The 18,889-nt window shown below is 44.4% G+C and overlaps 1 protein-coding gene across 3 annotated transcripts in view; it reads right to left on the bottom strand.

The window, feature by feature from the left end:
• Positions 1–18,889, bottom strand: part of TRIP4 (thyroid hormone receptor interactor 4) — an 84,450-nt gene that overhangs the window by 18,618 nt on the left and 46,943 nt on the right. For all 3 annotated transcript variants that reach the window (XM_077472884.1, XM_077472883.1, XM_077472882.1), the window contains exons 9-10: positions 9,564–9,736; positions 3,742–3,866 (exon numbers count right to left, since the gene is read on the bottom strand). In XM_077472884.1, the coding sequence (XP_077329010.1) occupies positions 3,742–3,866; positions 9,564–9,736 (298 nt within the window). The remainder of the gene's footprint in view (positions 1–3,741; positions 3,867–9,563; positions 9,737–18,889) is intronic.

The raw sequence follows: 18,889 nt of genomic DNA, 5'->3' as shown, positions 1-18,889 counted from the left end.
GCGGGAATCTTCCTGCGTCCAGCAGCCCTGGGCCGACTGTATGTCCCAAACTGCCCCCCAACCGTCCAATGTAGCAGAAGCAACCACTTCCGGGACCAAAGGGCCGGAGACCTCAGCCACCAGAGCAGGGAATACCTGACTAGCCGGCTCATCCAAAATTTGACAATCCAGAGATAACAGACTTGTCCCATTTGGACAGGATCTCCTTTTGCAAGACCCGAGTGTGGAACTGAGCATACAGTACCGCCTCAAAAGTGGCTACCATGAGACCCAGGACTTGCATGCAAAAACGCAGCGACGACCACCTGCGTGACACCAACAACTTCATCGCAGCTTGAAGAGTCTGCAGCTTGTCCGAAAGGAGAAAAACTCTCGCCTCAGGAGGAGTCCAGAAGCAAGCCCAGGTACTCCAGCCATTGAGTTGGCACCAACACCAACTTCTGGAGGTTCAGTATCCATCCAAACTCCCAAAGAGTTTGCATGGTGATTGCCATATCCTCCCTTAATTCTGAGGCAGAAGCTGCTCTTAAAAGGAGGTCGTCCAGGTAACCCACGACTGCGATCTCTCGCTGCCTTAGCAAAGCCAGAATTGGGGCTAGCACCTTGGTGAAGACCGTTGGTGCCGACGCCAGGTCAAAGGGTAGAGCTACAAATTGTTAATGTTCGTCCCCGACCGCAAATCGCAGAAACCTCTGATACCTGACGCATATGGGGACATGCAAGTATGCGTCCTTGATGTCCAGGGATGGCAGGAAAACGCCCTGGAGTACAGCGACCACGGAGCGAACTGATTCCATCCTGAACCTTTGTACTTCCACAAAGCTGTTGAGGGCCTTGAGATCCAGGACCAGGCGGACCCCTTCCTTCTTTGGGACTACAAACAGATTGGAGTATAATCCCTGAAACCTTTCCGGCGTTGGCACAGGTACCATCACCCCTCGCAGCAGCAGGTCCTGTACTGCCCCGAACAGGGCTTCCTGACGAGCCGGAAGACGATGAAGGTTGGAGGGAAGAAATCCGTTTGGCGGACAAGAAAGAAACTATCTTGTATCCTGATGAAACCAGTTCGCAGACCCACTGGTCGGAAAGTAGGGAGGTCCACCGAGCTGCAAATTCCCGAAGGCAAACCTTCATGCGGTAATAGCTTTGCTTGCACGATTGTTTGGCTTGCGAAACCAAGGATGTTTTTGTCCCTAAGCAGGTACCTTGTCAGACTGGGAACGCTTAACTGCCGACCCCGGCGGACAAAAAATCCGCTTCTGAGCGGAAAAGGAGGGCTCCTGCCTACGGCATGGATCCTTACCTTTCCTGGACTGTGGGAGCAACGTACTCTTACCCCCAGTAAAATTCTTAATAATGTCATCCAGCGAAGCTCCAAACAGCCTCTCTCCCTAGAAGGGCAAATCCGCCAGTGCTATCTTAGATGACTGGTCCGCAGGCCAGCATTTTAGCCAGATCAGGTGACGTAGCACCACAACTGATACTGAGGCTCTAGAAAGCAAGGGAGTCGTATCTAAGGCCACATCACAGACATACTTAAAGCCCTGCACCAATTGGTCCACCAGCTCCATGCAGACCGGGGGTGCCCCCCCCCCCCTGCACCCGAACGCCACTTCCACCCTGGCAACAAAGGACTCCAGGACCGTCAACATAATGTCCATAGGCACCGCAGGTACAGGGCAACCATTTGCCATAACAGGGTTGTCTGGGGAAGAGGCGCCAGCTTCTGACGTCATGCTGACCCACACTCACCTGACACCACTTAGGGACCTAAAGCAAGCCACACAAAATGCCCGCCTTCCTAGCTGCCACAGACCGAGGGGCCTCCCCCGCAGGACTCACCACCCTGACCCAGGTGCTGTGCTGCTGCCGTCCACTCTCCACTGTGTCAGCCACGAGGTGTTCTGTGGCAAATTTGCGCTGTTCCAGAAAGAAACAAACAAACATGCACCCAGCGCTAGAGACAAAACAAGCTGAGGCTTTAACTGAAGCTAAACAGCCGCCTCAGCAAAAAAACGTACACTGGGAAAATAGCCGTCGGACTTGCAAAAAATGTCCGAAAGGGAGAAAAATGGCCACGCAGCGACCTCCCCGCATGAAGTACACAATAAAACACCCCACCATGGCCACAGAAACAGGGAAAAGGATGAGCAGACCACCAAACACCAAGCGCAGCCCCCTGCCAGGACCCGGAGCCTCACCCAGAGGCCCCCCCCGGTCAGGTATGTGCACCGCACCCCCATATGCCCCTCCTGTAGGAACTGCTGAAAGCATTCCATGGACAGACCCATCACCTGAGCAGTACAGGATGGCTGTCGGCCACGGCACACTGACACGGACAGCAGTAGCCCGGTCATATAGCTCACTGGCCGCCCCTGGATTAGACCAGTAGCTAAGGTCTGCTCACGCTCGATGGCCAGGCTGGGGAGACTACCAGGATGTATATTATCCAGCCTGTCACCCAGCCTGGCTGTTGGACTGTAGATCACAGAAATCAAAAATGCAGAAAAATGAAAAAATTCCCAGGATCAATTGTCCCATCCGGAACCAGGTCCTTCTCCTACAGTAGGCAGAAAAAAAAAAAAAACTGAGCGGCTGGATACAGTATGAGGGGTTATAGCCAGAAGGACCACCCCCTGGGCAGTACTGTGCAGTTTTGCTGTTTTTACATGTTCTGCCTAGTCTTCTCCTGAAGGTGGCAATATAACCCTAAGGTCAAGATGAAGATGTTGTGTCCATCAATGAACGAAAGAGAAATTTTACATTTTTACCACTATATTAAAGAGTAGAAGGTCAAATTTATTGCAGACTAAGTTGAGCTCAACACTAATGGTTCTCTGCAGTTCTGTCCAACTGGATTAGGCTGGACAAAAAATTTCAGCCAACAGTTTCCAAATGGGTCAACCCAAAACACAGCCACTGAACACAGTTTAACAGTAATAAACAGAAAATCTGAACAAATTCCAGACCAATAACCTGAAACTTGGAAGCCAGTCTCCCGAAGCAGACATTTGTGACTGCCCCATGAAATGGACATTTTTGTAATATGCATGGTCCAACAGTCCAATGGCTGTTGATTGTTAGTTAATGACAGTCTCTTCTGCTACATGCTTACATTAATAGATTTTGCAGTTTCACTTTATAATGTCCTAAAACCCTAAAGAAGGTACTTAAAGAGCAAGTAAACCCTGAAGGGTTTTACTTCCTCTTTATTTCCCTACAAAGGTAAAGCATAATGGGCTACTATGCATAGTGTCACTTACCTGAAACCGAAGCTCGCAATGTCACCGCTGTCCCCACTAGCAACTAGTGTCCATCTTCACCCCTCTTACTTCTGGGGCCACAAACTCCGGCTCTGTGACCGGCCAGAGTCACGTGACGTCACTCCTGTTCATGGGAGCCGTCAGTCATGGCATAACCCCCTTTAGAAATGGCACAACCTGCCCTGTCTAAAGTGTGTATGCGCCATAGACATTGGCGCGCGGCTTTATTGTAAATATCTCCTAAACCGTAGAGGTTTTGGAGATATTTCCAGCACCTACAGGTAAGCCTTAATATAGACTTACCTGTAGGTAAAAAGTGGTTGTACAGGGTGTACAACCACTTTAAAGAAACATGTTTTCAGCAGAACTTAATCACATAAATATCCTCATACACTGCTGCTATTCAGAATATTAGCTCCTCATGTTGCAATGTTAATGCCCTTGTTTCACAGTCTATAAGAAGGTCTGACAGCTCAACCTTTGTTAAGTAGAACTCGGTATGAAGCCTCAATCTCCGAGACCTCCTGTGGGGAAGGTCTTTTGGCAGCTGCTGCTATCCACAGACGGCCTCGATGAGCACTGTACCACGTTCTACCCTCCACCCTGCAGGAGAGAGAAGTGAGAGCCACAATGAGCAATCTGATCAGACAAGTACTGAACTGTATAGTCACAAATCAACATGAAGTAACTCGAATCGCATTGTTTGTCAGCAGGGAAGGATGTAGAGATAGTGTGGCTTAGCCAAAGATCATTCTTAGTCCCGCTGGCAAATTGCTTGCGTACACAATGACTGTATGCAGAAGATTATTTCTTTCTGCCACTCAAAGAAACTCTGCTACAGATAATATGTATATTTTTAAAGAGCTTCAAATAATGAATATACATTGAGAAAATAAATATATATTTTTTTCTTCCGCAGTTTCAAGGGAATAAAATATAACGATTTCTATGTAGCTATTGAAATTAGGTCAGCAGTTCCACATAACTCTTTCTTTGCGTAGTTTATTTCATAAAGTATATAACTGCAAAAATAAAAGCCAGTTTTTGTAGTTTTCCAACAATAACGTTTTGTTGATATATAATTATCTATTATACGGAAATTACCTATTAAGTGTAAAACATGGTGGCATTTTGTGGAAGAAACAGCAGGAAACACCATTCTGCATGGAACAGATGAAAGAGGAAAACTAAAAGGAAAAAGAATGCATGTCCCTAAGCCAGGGGGACACCCAAGGCACAAGAAAAAAGCACCACATAGAGAGGAGAGACAAATCTATTGCCTTGCGTCAGCATAAAGCAGCCAAGCAGACCAAATGCGCAGGTACTCGATGTCATATTATTCATTGATGAAATGTATCCTATTTTTTCCTCCCATTTGTACTGAAGATCAGAGAAAAATCTTGCGATTGAAATCAAAGTGGCTGTAAATGCAAAGAAATATTACTGCCAGCCCCTCCGTTCTAGCAATCCATCCTACACTGTGTAAATGTTTGTAGACAATTAAGCCTGTAAATACCTTATTTCAGATCTTTTATGGAAGGTCACATGACCTCCGGTCACTCTCCAGCCCGATCTAAGGGCTACAGCGGGAGGGACCAAGATCCCTATAGGACGTCAGCCGGGGGGGGGGGGGGGGGGTCACGTGACCAATGTGCTGGCCACTCAGCCCCTCACACTGTAGCCCTTAGATTGGGGTTGGGGGGAGTAGCCAGAGGTCACCTGACAGGCCATAAAAGATCTGAGATAAGGTAATTACAGGTATAGTTTTATACAAACATATACAGAGTGTAGAATGGATTGACAGAACAGCGGGCTAGCAGTAATATTTGTTTACCTTTACTGCCAGCTACTAATCGCGACGGGGGGGGGGGGGGGGGGGGGGGAGAGGGAGAGATGGGGTGGGATGACAGAGGCACATAACCTGACCACGGTATTATGGATCAGCAGCCATGATTACCATGGTCAGCACACGAATGCCGCGTACACGCCATCGGAATTCTCGTTGGAAAAAGCTCTGATGGTTTTCCCAACGGAATTCGGCTCAAGCTGTCTTGCCTACACACGGTCACATCAAATTCCAATCATTTATAACGCGGTGACATACAACACGTACGACGTGACTAGAAAAAGGAAGTTCAATAGCCAGTAGCCAATAGCTTCTGTCTCGTAGTTGAATCTGAGCATGTCTGATTTTTGGCGTGTCGGAATTACATACACACGATCGGAATTACCGGTAGAAAGTTTTTCCGTCGGGAAAATGCTATAAATTTTTGGCTGGCGGAAATGCGCACAGCTAAATTCCGATGGAGCATACACACGGTTGCATTTTCCAATGAAAAGCTCTCATCGGTCTTTTTCTATCCGGAATTCCGATCGTGTGTACGCGGTATAAGGGTGACTTGGGAACAGGCAGGATTAACCAGGTTTTTTACAGCTTAGGAGGGACAAATTAGACAGTACAAGCACTGCTGCTGTTTAATCTGCTAGAACTGAACAGGATTTTTTTTATTTTATTTTTAGGGTTACAACTTTAAACTTATGATGGTATGTTCTTGCCTAACCAAGAAAAAAAAAAAAAAAAACCTTTCAAGTCTGCAAAGCTCTGAGTTAAACACCTCCAGTCCAGACTCTTTCACACTCTTGCAGTCCAAGCCAATTTTCAGTCTTTTTAAAAACGACAATTACTCATGTACCCAAATTTAGTTTTTTGTCATTTTCTGAGCCAGAGCTGTTTTGATACTATTTAATCAATCAACTATGGGTTTTTCATTTATATAAACAAAAAATAAAAAACACTAAAAATTATGAAAAACAATATGTTTTTCTAACTTAGGAATGACAGCCTTATTTACTACTGTAACTGTGCTGCTGTGATTGGTCACAGCAATCACATGGTACCAGGCCTACTCACAATGGTCCAGTACAATGATCCTCTGTGTCCATCGGTCACAGATCACGCTGCTGCGATCTCCTGAGTGACCACTATAAGTAAAAGTCTCTATAGGTAATGGTACCAGAAATATCACTGTCTAGCAGTAGCTGATATGGCTGTGCTGGAGATCGTAGACAGCTCTTTAGCAAATTTTAAGAGCAGTTTAAAGTTGTGCAGATTTACACTTTAAAGTCAGCTGAATACAATACTTGTGCATCAAGCTCTCCAATCAGCAAGGAAAGTGAGCTTTGCCCATTGCAAAGCTTTATGCCTAACTCAACAGGGGCCATGTCAGACCTCTGCAGCAGCTTTCACACAGAGAACATAGAACTCTGTAGTATTCCAGCAGGGGACAGGTTATTCTACTCAGGTCATGGCTGCTTACTGTTTTTTGTTTTTTCCCCCCCCGTTTAATCAGCGGGCAGAATGAAAAGGAGAAAAGAAAAAAAAAAAAAAGGGAAGATTGCCCCCATCAACACAAACATTGTGAATGCAGGAAACTCCCCTGCTGGGCTATTGTATACTGACTGCAGGGACTCCTGCCTTATCAGAAAGCACTGATCAGAGCTGCAGCAGCTGACTGGATGCTGGTTTTCAGCAGGAACATTTGACAGCAGTCAATCTAATGATCTGCCCGTTGAACAGAGAGGGCTACACAAAGACCAAAATTTGGCAAGTCCCCGCTGAACCAAACACATTTTGGTCTGTGTGCACTAAGCTTTCAAGCCTCGTGCAGGACTACCAGTTTTTTTTTTTGTTCAACCAGCTCAGATCGCAGCAGCTGTACTAACAATGTGATGTTAGTACAGTGATCTCCCCTGCAGGAATATTGTTTTCCGACAGGGGAACGCCCCCCGCCAGAACACTCCAGTCAGCCATTGGTTGGCTCAGAGCGTCGATCAGGAGCCAGTCGGCAGCCTTACTTTCGGTTATAACCTGGCTGCCATACACATGGACCGAATGTTAGCCAGTTTCTATCAGCCAGATGCTGCCCAACATTTTGCCCGTGTGTAGTAGGCTTTAGTCTTTGCACACCTTTTGTTCTGATGCATCTGGAATGTATTATGGCGAATAAAACTAAATGAATTTACTGGGGACCCGCCCTATTCAAAAGCATCTCAAACTGAACAAATCGTTTAAAGAGCTCTGTTTATGTACAAAAAAAAAAAAAAAAAAGGAGCCAATTCAAGTGAAACAGTGCAAAGTGAATAGGTCATGTGTTGTGTCAGTTACAGTAGAGAATTTGATCGATTGCCATGTCATATACACTTTAGGCTCCATTTACACTTGTGCGACTTGTCATGCAACTTTGGACATCAAAGTTGCATGACAAGTCATTCTCCATGTTTTCCAATAACCATTCATATATGTGTGACTTAAAAGTTGCAGTAACTTCAAAGTAGTTCATGCACTACTTTGGTCCAACTTTCATGCAACTTGGGGGCCGTAGACTTCAATGTTAGTTGCATGAAAGTCATACCTGAATGTTATACAATGCAACTTGTGTGCAATAGTTGATCATCAACGGTTAAAGCCAGTCATATTTAAGTTGCACCCACCCAAAGTTGCATCAAAGTTGCCCTCCAGAGTTGGCACAACTTGAGTCGTACAAGTATAAATAGAGCCTTAATGAAAAGCCACACATTTGTCATCATTTATACACCGGTGCTGAAAAAGTTTGATGACACTGACATTAGAAAAAAAATGTATCTAAAAAAATAGCAGTGATGCAACAGCAAAAGAGACAATGGTTAGATTAAGGGCCAGGTCACACCACATGCAGTCCAGTGTGTTATTTTCTGCAGCAAAAATGCATGGAAAGTAGGTTTTCATTGGCATAGTTCCCACCAATGCTTGCAGTTCCAGAAAAAGAAGAAGTAGAACATGTTGCATTTTTCCTGCACTGGAACGATATAAAACGCATCAAAAATACACCGGCACACACGTCCTTAACCACTACAATACAGGGCACTTTCACCCCCTTCCTTCCCAGCCCAATTTTCAGCTTTCAGCGCTCTAGCGCTTTCAGTGACAATTGCGCGGTCATGCTACACTGTACCCAAATGAAATTGTTATCATTTTGTTCGCACAAATAGAGCTTTATTTTGGTGGTATTTATTCACGACTCCGTTTTTTTTTTTTTTGCGATATAAGCGCAAAAAAAGCGGAAATTTGGAAAAAAAACAATATTTTCTTTTTTCTATTTGAAAAGAAATCCAATAAAATCAAATTTTGTCATAGATTTAAGCCAAAATGTATTCTGCTACATGTTTTTGGTAAAAAAAATTCCGTTAAGTGTATAATAATTGGTTTGTGTGATCACGGACATATGTACGCAAATGATCATGTACATATGTGTGCAGGTGATCACGTACATATGTGTGCAGATAATCATTGGGACATGTGATTTTAGTGGGACATATGTGGGGGACATGTTTTTATTATTAGGGACATGTGTTTTTATTATTTGGGGACATGTGTGTTTTGGGGACATATGTGGGGACTGTGTTTGTACTGTGTGGTGTGTTGTGTGTTTACACTACACTGATGATCAGTGAGTAAAAAGCTGTAAAAAGCAGCCCATACTCACTGATCATCAGCCGGCTGCAGCGTTCTGCTCTCCTCTCCTCAGCGGTGACTTCCGTGTGAGGAGAGGAGAGCCGATTGCCTAGCAACCGGCTGTTTGTTTACATTACATGACGGCCGTGATTGGACACGGCCGTCATGTGATCAGGAGGGCCAATCACAGAGCCCTCCTGCCGATCTGAGATGTGCTGTGTCCGGGTGACACGAGCACATCGGGATCGCGCCGCTGCGCGGGCGCGCGATCCCGCTACTCCTGAATGACGTTCCTGAACGTCCTATCAGGAGTAGACGGCTCCCACCCGGCCGTATATATGCATTGGCCGGGTGGGAAGTGGTTAAGCAGTAAAAAAAAAGGGAGGGGGGGGTTATGCTGAGATACACTGGAGAGCATGCAGGAAAACATCTGGAATGCATATCCGGACTTCCTTTCTTTGGTGTGAGCATGGCCTCGAGGCCTCGCTCACACATCACCTTACAGGTAAACATGGCCCTGGATGCACACGTGTTCAATACATGCCCATGCAGGCAGTCCCATTGATGTCTACAGCGACTACATGGACACAGCTGATGTGTCCCAATATGAGATCTGTGTGGGTGCGGGTCCCCGAACACAGCCTGAGTACAGGGACCCGCACCCCACAAAGATGTCATTTCGGGACACAGTGGGTGCATCCATGCAGCCACTTTCTCCTAATGGAGATCACTAGACCTGCCTGCACACGGACTTGTTGTATGCCCCAAGTGAACGAGGCCTTACCCACAAAACATGAAGTCCAACTAACCTTTTAATGCCTGCAACAAGGAGAGATGCCCAGGGTTGATGCATGCTTAAACACATTCCCTGGTCACTGATCTCCTGCAATTCCCGGTCCTGTATTCGAAGCCTGTGCCGGTCAGTGTTCTCTGCTGTAGCTTCTACAAATGTTTGCCTTCTGTTTGTCGCCTGATCTACCCACTGGAAAAAAAAAAGGAAACAGTAAATTCCTTTAAAGCTGGACTTCAGGCAAATAGCTAAATACACAGATGAAATAAATATATGGAAGTTTTTCTACCGGTCAAAAAAGATTAGCATTTTAGTCCATCTATTCCCAAGATGTACACAGCCCTGCTAAACAGCAAAACCCATCAGGTGACACCACTTTCTATGCTACGGTTATAGACTCTCGAAGGATTATAGTGGTTTCTTCTCTCCTCCCCCAGCCTGCTGACTACACAGTGAAATAGCAGCAACAGACTTATAGGAGGGCCACAGATTATGCGATTTTCTTTCCTGCAAGAAAAATGACTCAATTCGCCCATCAACAGTCAGTGTTGATTGGGGAATCCCTCCCATGGAGCCATTGTGCTCTCCTGGTGGGGGGTGGAGGCAGGGACCAACCCTGCCACGAGAACACATGGATTATTGCTAGCGGCTGTAGCTGCTGGCAATAATTGCATGGAAAAATCCAACAAGCAGGCTTGAGTGACATATTGCATAAGACTGCTCGAAATTATTGCTATATCAGGAAATAGGGAAACACAGATTAGTGTCTGTGAGGGCCCCCAAGGGTCTCATAAAAATTGCCAAAGGACTGCACGGATTGCATTGCAAAATTGGAAAGCAGGAGTCAGAGCTGCTGTGTAGGTACTTTCAGCGTCTCCTTTTTTTTTTTGTACGATTTATTAATGAATTCCTTAATGCATACATTTTTTTTTTTTTTTATTTATATGCACGAAGTTAGACTTTAAAAGGATAGCGGCACCTAAAAACAAACAAGTAATATATAGCAGCTTATAGTGTTTGCTGTATTTGTTTTTTTTTTAATTTTCAACACCACAGAAAATACCTTTAGATTTTTTTATTTTTTTTTATTTTTTATTTTAAAAGAGTCCTCGTCACTTCCTGTGAGCTGCATCCAAGGTCATCTTCCTTCCTAGTAACCTTCTGTAAATACCCAAATTGTAATGTAGATGAAGGAATACAGACATGTCTGTAGTGTATATAGGAAAGCAGCCAAGGGTACCAACATTGGCTCTCTCCACATCTACACTGCAGAGGTGATACAGCTACCCAGGGAAAGGAATTGAGTAATCCACTAGATTAGTGATGGCGAAACTTGGCACTCCAGATGTTTTGGAACTACATTTCCCATGATGCTCATGCCCTCTGTAGTGTAGTGGAGCATCATGGGAAATGTAGTTCCAAAACATCTGGGGTGCCAAGGTTCGCCATCACTGCACTAGATCATCAGGTGACAATACAGCAAGAGAAGCTTGAAAAGAAAAAAACTAAATGCAGTCACCTCATCTAAGCACTGGTAAATTGCAATAAATTACATTTTTGGTTTTGAGTTTAGATACGCTTTACGCATGCGTTTTCTATTAGGAGAGCTGGGAATAGATCATTTGCAAAATCTAGGACATTTTTGAAAAGGATCCACTTTTAAAAGGATTTGGCTACTTCTGCTCCTGTTAGGGAGAGTCACTCTTTATTTTTCCTGTTTATCGTTCAGAAAAGTAAGAGGGGGAAGCTTCCAATTGGGACAATAGTTCTGGTAAAAAGAGAAAAAAAAAAAAAAAGGGTTTTTCCTCTAGTTCTACTTTCAATTCACACTTTCCTTGAATAAATAGGAATCAAGCCGATACACAAATGACTTGTTACTTTCTTATAGATTTACTGTATGATAACCCTTTGAGCTACACATCCAATGTACATGGCCCTTTTAGTACACTAGACTAGGTAAATTCAGGAGGAATTAGGAGCCATGGTTATAATAAGTGTCACCATATGAAAATTCCTTCCTCCTCCCACACATCCACCAGTGGATGTCATGCTCAGCCCACATCGCTTACAGACTACAAGTGCCCGTTAGCCTCTTTCAAAGTCACCAGCCAAAATAATCTGGTAATCATCCTTAACCCTTCATGTAACCTACATCAGATAAAATATCTGATTTAAAGCGCAATGACAGGTAAAAAACAAAAAACAAAAAAAAAAAACCCAACACCATCAACTGCCAACGAACCCCAGAAAACAATACAGTTAAAGTGGTTGTAAACGCTTAGAAACCACTTTGACCTACAGGTAAGCCTAGATTAAGGCTTACCTGTAGGTCCAAGAAATATCTCCGAAACCTATACGGTTTAGGAGATATTTACCTGAAGACAGCCACCGCTGTCTACGGCGCATGTGCCGTAGACAGCCACCGCTGTCTACGGCGCATGTGCCGTAGACAGCGGCGCGCAGGCGCACTGCGTAAGCTGCAGACTACGGCGATATGCCGCGAATGTCGGCTCCCGTGCGCATGCACAGGAGTGACTTCATCGCTGCTCCAGCGAATCACAGTGCCGGAGCAGCGAGACCCACGGAGACCCACCAAGAAGATGGACGCTCGGAACTACAGGGGACAGCGGTGACTTCGCTGGCTCCTGTGTCAGGTAAGTGACACATAATGGACTACTATGCGATTCATAGTAGTCCATTATGCTTTACCTTTGCAGAGAATCAAAGAGGAAGTAAACCCATCAGGGTTTACTTCCTCTTTAAGCAGGGTACACACAGGCAGAATGTCGGAAAACAAAAAAACAAAACAAAAAAAAAAAAAGCCGACATTCAGCCCGTGTGTTGAAGCTGACCCCAGATTTCACTTTAAACAGGACCGGTCATTCTTATCCGCCCCTTTCCCCATGTGCTCGCATGCAGAAGCAAAAGCATACTTAAGTCACCGCACATGTGAGGTATCACCACGAACGTTGGCAATAATCCTAGCCCTAGACTGCCTCTGCAACTTAAAACATGTAACCAGTAAAAAATGTTAAAGTGTCACCTATGGGGATTTTTAAAGTACCGAAGTTTGGTGCCATTCCACTAGTGTGCAATTTTGAAGGGTGACATGTTAGGTATCCGTTTACTCGGCTTAACATCATCTTTTACATTATGCAAAAAAATTTGGCTAACTTTTTTTTTTTTTTTTTAAGAAAAAAACAGTAATGTATTTTAATTCTTACATGTAGGAGAGCAATGTCAGAATGGCCTGGCAGGCAAGTGGTTAACCACAAACTTTTGACAATCAGCATAAACAACCACTGATAAGTGTATTCTGGCAGTGTTGGGTCCTGCTTTCAGGATACAATGCCCCTGCAAGGGGGGATTCCTCTATCCACCTCGTTTGTGTGGATTAAGGAATCTATTTTTCTCATTCAGCTCACTGTCTAAACAAAAATTTTTTATATATATATATATATATATATATATATAATTATTAATACCACCAATATATGGCCAGCTTTAATACTTTGGTTTCTCTATAGCTTGAATAAATCATTTGCTTTTCACTAAACATATGCATGGAGAGAAATAAACTAAGCTTACAGGAATCCAGAACTGGACTAATTTCTTTTTTTTTTTCTTCTCTCTTTATAAGAAGGGAAGTAGTTCTAAAATACACAGGTACTGCAGGTTACAGTCCTTAGATGTGGTGGCTGTATTTGTTTACTTTTATAAGCCAAGAACAGAGAATGCCCATTGATCTTGCTAGAAACATGGTGTCCGTGTGACTTACTGTGTGCTGCATTGAAGAATATCTTCCTTACTAGCTATCTTTCATAAAATTACCAATTGCCCTGCCCTGGAGACAAACAGATACAGATATATGTGCAGTCTATATCAGGAGGGCAGCCTAGGGCGACAACCATGGCTCCCTCCAGATACAGTGCGGGAGTGCATTCCACCCAGAGAGAGGAAGTATTTGATTTGCAAGGCTACTAGGTGAAAAGAAACTAGGTAAAGAAGAAACTTGAAAAAAGGAAAATAAATGCAGCCATCAAACCAGGGACCACTAAACTGCACCATGTTACATTTCATCATCCAGAAGCAATCAGTTTCTAGAGTAAATTCCTTATGCTGCTAAGCAGAAACATAGTAAACAGTACTGTCACTCTACAGAAATGTGTTCATTACGTCTACATTTTCTGTTTAAACTCCACTTGCAGAACTTAACAGAAACAAGCTCCGGAATGTTGTCTACATTCAAGTGTTTCTGTGCCTAGACTACACCATCTGCTCAGAACAGATGTCCTCTCCTTCTGGGTACAAGATTCAGAATGTGTAAGGAAATCCCTGTTGCATTGCACACTATAGAAATAACCAATTACTTATAAATTGTAAATACAGACTGCGCACCACAGAGATCAATTTTAGCCAGAACTAAGTGGTAATGGTATATTATTATCTATTGTACAAGCATGTTACCATAATTGTGAAAGGAAGAATTGCCATTCGCATTCGCGCCAGAATTTATGTGCAGATATAAAGATACGTGTGTGCAAAATAAACCAATAAACCCATTAAAGAAAATGGTTGTACCTTTTGTAACAAATAAAAGTCTAAATCCACGTTTGTTGTCCCTTTGACTAGTTAATTTGGGCCAAGCTGCCCCAAACTATTTACTCCACAAACAAGTAAGCTTGCTGAGAGCACGGTATTACTTGTATGTAGCCCATCAGCTATATACAGCATTGTGTTGGGAATTTCTGTTCCACTCCGAAAACAAAACAGAGTTGGGCTGAGCACTGCACAGCCATTCATGGGAAGCTCTGTATTCTATGAACAAATACAATGCTTCCTCTGAATGGCTGAGGTGGAAATTGTGCAATCTTCTGCTCTCTGTCTCAGCCAGAAGAAGCATTGTACCTATTCATAGAATATAAAGCTTCCAGCGGATGGCTAAGCCCAACTATTGTGTTCTGAGAGTGGAACAAGAGGTCCTGTTCTACTTATGGTATACAGCACTATCTATATCTCTTTAAAGCGGAGGTCCACCCTAAAATGGACCTCCGCTCATCTGATCCCTCCCCCCCTCCGGCGCCACAATCGGCACCTTTCAGGGGGGAGGGGGGTGCAGTTACCTGGATAATCCAGGTAACTGCACCCACTTCCGGGCTAGCTGCCTGCGGAACGAGCGTAGGTTACGCCCCCGTTCCGCAAGCGCCCGCCCCCTTCAGGAAGTGCCCCGCTGCCTGCTGGGAAACACACAGCTCCCAGAGGCAGCGGGGACCGTCCGGATTGCGCCGCGCGGCTCGCGCATGCGCAGTAGGGAACCGGGAAATGAAGCCGAAAGGCTCCATTTCCTGATTCCCATACCCAAGATGGCGGCGGGACCCGGCCGCCGAGCGAGCGATCGGCTTCGGGTGCCGACATCGCGGGCGCGCTGGACAGGTAAGTGTCACTATTTAAAAGTCAGCAGCTGCAGTATTTGTAGCTGCTGGCTTTTAAAAAAAAAAAAAAAAAACGCGGAGTCCCGGTGGACTCCCGCTTTAACTCGATCTATATATCTTGACAGTACAGTTCCCTGTCCTAGTAATTGTCGTCCAGGTTTCTCAATTAGGCAGGTTGAGGGGCTCCAGGGGTATTTAATGTGGAGGAATCTGTTATATCAGTTTCTTCCAAAGTTTGTAAAATCCAGTTCAGGACCTGGGGCTCAGAGATTCCATAGCATTATGGGTGGGGTGGAATCTCCAATCCTAGGACCGGGTTTTGGAAACAGCCAGGAGTCTGGCTGGTTGACTGAGAAGGTGGGTCCTGGGCTTATAGCAGAGTCAGGATTAGGGTTCTTGGCTCCACCCAGAGAGACAGGAGGTCTCCAGGAATCCAGAGAGTGCAGGTGTGCACTAGTGAAAGACAGAGACCTAAGTCTGAAGATCAGAGCAGTGAGGGGCTGCTTTCTAGATAGACGCTGTGTGCATCTAATGCCGCGTACACACGATCGAATTGTATGACGTACTTAGTCCGTTGAAACGCATTTCAACGGACAATCGGCTCGTGTGTGGGCTTCAGCGGACTTTTTCAGCGTGAAGTCCGGAGTACTAAGAAGGTCGGTTTGCACAACAATCTTTCCGTCGTACTTTGGTTTCAGCGGACAATACGTTCGTCAGTATGCTAGTCCGACGGACTAAGAATGGCGCATGCCCAGAAAGGATTTACAGGGCGGAAGCGTTCTGTCTTGTAAAACTAGTGTTCGTATTGAAGCTAGCATATTCGTCATGCTGCTAATTTTGAGATCTTTTATTATAGCACATTCTTTTCTTCTTCATAAATGCGAGAAAAGTGAAGTTGCTTTGCTGCTTATATTCACACAGAGTTATCACAAATGTCTTTATTCATCCTCATCTTATGATTAATATTCCAATTCGAGAATAAATAAAAAAAAAAAAAATAACGGACGAATTAAGCTGTCGTCGGACTGTTTGTGTATCCGTGTGTGGCCAAGTCCGTTCGGTAGAAAGTCCGCCGGATTGTATGACGGACTAAGTACGTCATACAATTCGATCGTGTGTACGCGGCATAAGGAGACAGATGAGAGCCTGAAATGGAAGGCCTGAGCAGCAAAGAAGCTGAAAAGAGGTACAGTAGTTGTACGGGAACCCTGTTATATGGCCAAGAGGGCTGAAGCGTAAAGCCTAAGTGGCAGTACTGCTGAAGAGAGAGAGAGCCAGGTGACTTTTTTCATTTGTCATTGTTTTTGGGAGAAGAACCCCTGTGTGGGCATCCAAGTGCATGTATGAACTTTATTTTGTTCCTCTCAATAAAAGTGGGCTACCATGCCCTTAAACTGAAGTTCCTGTTCGCTGTGAACTTACTGAAAAGGCATCTACCACTGAGCTAGACATCCCCCAATGTCACTAATATTATATATATATATATATATATATATATATATATATATATATATAGTATATAAGTATTTTAATTTATTCATTATGCAGTTGAAACTATAGACATTTAAAAACAGACCTTCAGTCATTTTTTTAAACTTTACATCTATTAAATCTTCTGCCCTTGTTGTTTTTTCTTTGGTTAGTAAAACATTTTTTTCCGCCAGTAAATACTTATTACATCCCACTTCCTGTTTCTTCTCTGGTCATTAGCCTAAGCTTATGAAATCATGCACGGCTCTCCCGCGACTATTTAAAAAGGAACATTAAAACGCAGAATTAAGCTTTAGGGATCTTGACTAGTGTCCAATTTAAAAAAAAAAAAAAAAAAGTGTAATTTCTTTCCTGCAAGTGTCATGTCTTTTCTATAGCAGATGCAATCTGGTGTACAGAAAGGAGAAGTTGAAAGTTTTATCTGATGAAAAGAACTGTACTGTTAGCCCCACCTTACTTGTTTCGCTGTGAATTAACGTTCTCCAGGGAAATGGAACTCCATTTCCCTGGAGAACGCTCGTTGACAGTGAAACATGTCGGGCAGCGGCTAGTTGGGAATGTTATGTCAGCTATACTTGGATAGTGTGGCAGCATTTTTTTGCTTGTGCTGCTCTGTACTCATCTTGTAAGTGTTTGCTTGTGCTTTGCTGAAATGTGGTCGTTTTGCAATATGTTCGATCTATGCATGATTCTGCGATCCATTAACCTCGGAGTGTTTGGTTGATTGGAATGGCAGAGGACTGCATTGGCTCGCAGGAGAGGCTCCTAAAGGCATACACATATTGAGTGCTTTTTTGATCTCCATAACTAGAGATTGACATCTTTTGGCAAGAGACAGAGTGTTTGTTTGGTGGAGGAACTATTGTGAGGAACACTTTCTGCTCACGGTCTCCTAAAGTTTGGCTTTGCACTCCCTGCTGACTGGGTCTTAAATTCTGGATCTACCTCATGAACGTTATTTTGCATTTCACCTTTTTCATGCATTTGTTCGCACGTCTATATGATGATATTATGGTTTGAGTATTTTAATTGCCTCACGTTTTTGTATATTTCTATTTACAATCAGTTTATTGTGGTCACTAGTCAGTTATTTACACGACATCTGAAAGAAGAGCAGCAGTGTGTAGATCGGTGTCGCTTTACGTTTGTGTATTCCAACTGTCAGTGTGCAGCTTCCAGGCGTAAAAATACTTTTAGGCCTAGTTCACATCTACGCAGTTGGCACATTCCAGGTGCATTTTGCATTTTTCAATACACGTTTTTTAACCATTGAAGTCTAAGGAACCAAAAACAAAACCTGCTGGCCCTTGTCCCTTTACATACATTTTTCAGATGTGAACATGACCCATAGGAAACCATGTGAAATGCAAAACTGAAAATGCACTACAAAGTGCATGGGTGTGAACCAGGCCTTATGGTTAAATTCCCCTTGTATACTTGCCCTTACACAAGCCAAACATCAAGCACATTAACTCTATTTGGGGCTCATCCCCTTAGATGTCATCATGCAAAAAAAATGTCCATTGAGAATAGAGTATCAAATCTTTGTCAGTTTCAGTGAAAGTTTGAATTTGGTGGCTGTGAGGCAACATAGTAACAGTTCTTAAGTCAGCCACACATGGATTGAAATTTGAACAGCTCAGAGACCGGCCGAAGTTCGATCCATGTATGGGCAAGTTAATTGGATCAACTAGAGTACAACCCACATGTCGAATTTATCTATATACGGTTGTATTCTGCGGCTGGAAAAGATCCCCACACCCCCTGCTGGCAGAACACAATAGTGCAGTGGGAGGCATTCCCCCCATCAACACCGACTGTGTTGTATGGGGAATGCTTCCAGGGTGGAAGGAAAGAAAATTCTATCATCTATGACTGAGATCGGTAACCTGTTAATTGCGATCCACCTGTCAACTGCAGGCAGGTGACAGGTGGATCGTGAACAGATCCCCAGGCTGCTGACCCGGTGTGTTTCGCCCCACAGCTTCAAAGCGTGCAAGCACATGCTCAACCAATCCCAGCCTGCAGAGACAGTCCCCACCCCTTGATATGTGCAAATGTGGGGTGGATAAAGCCTCGAAAATAGCTCGGAAGGGTTTGGGCACGTGAACAAACATGTCCAAGCTTTTCCACTGTCTGCAGTGCGCGCCTCCGCACCATCCCTTGCCCTTTGAACCATCCAAGGCACTTGTGGGCGATATGTGAAGGGAGGGTCAACAGGGATCAGAACATGCAGCGCTGCCATGACAGCTGCCCTGCACCACTCTGCATAAGTAAAAAACGTTTTACCTTCCTGACCCCTCAATACTATACCCTCCTAATCTCCTTGCACAATGCCCTCCTAACACTCCGCACCGTACACTGCCATCCTGAGCCCCGCGCCATACCCTCCTGAACCTCCCTGTATTCTGCTCTCCTGAGC

The sequence above is a fragment of the Lithobates pipiens genome, unplaced genomic scaffold (assembly GCF_037356315.1).
Source record: "Lithobates pipiens isolate NorthernLeopardFrog02 unplaced genomic scaffold, aLitPip1_a1.2 Scaffold_8, whole genome shotgun sequence".
Classification (NCBI taxonomy): domain Eukaryota; kingdom Metazoa; phylum Chordata; class Amphibia; order Anura; family Ranidae; genus Lithobates; species Lithobates pipiens.
Note: the sequence above shows the minus strand (reverse complement) of the source record. Positions and strands in the feature narration are given on the sequence as shown.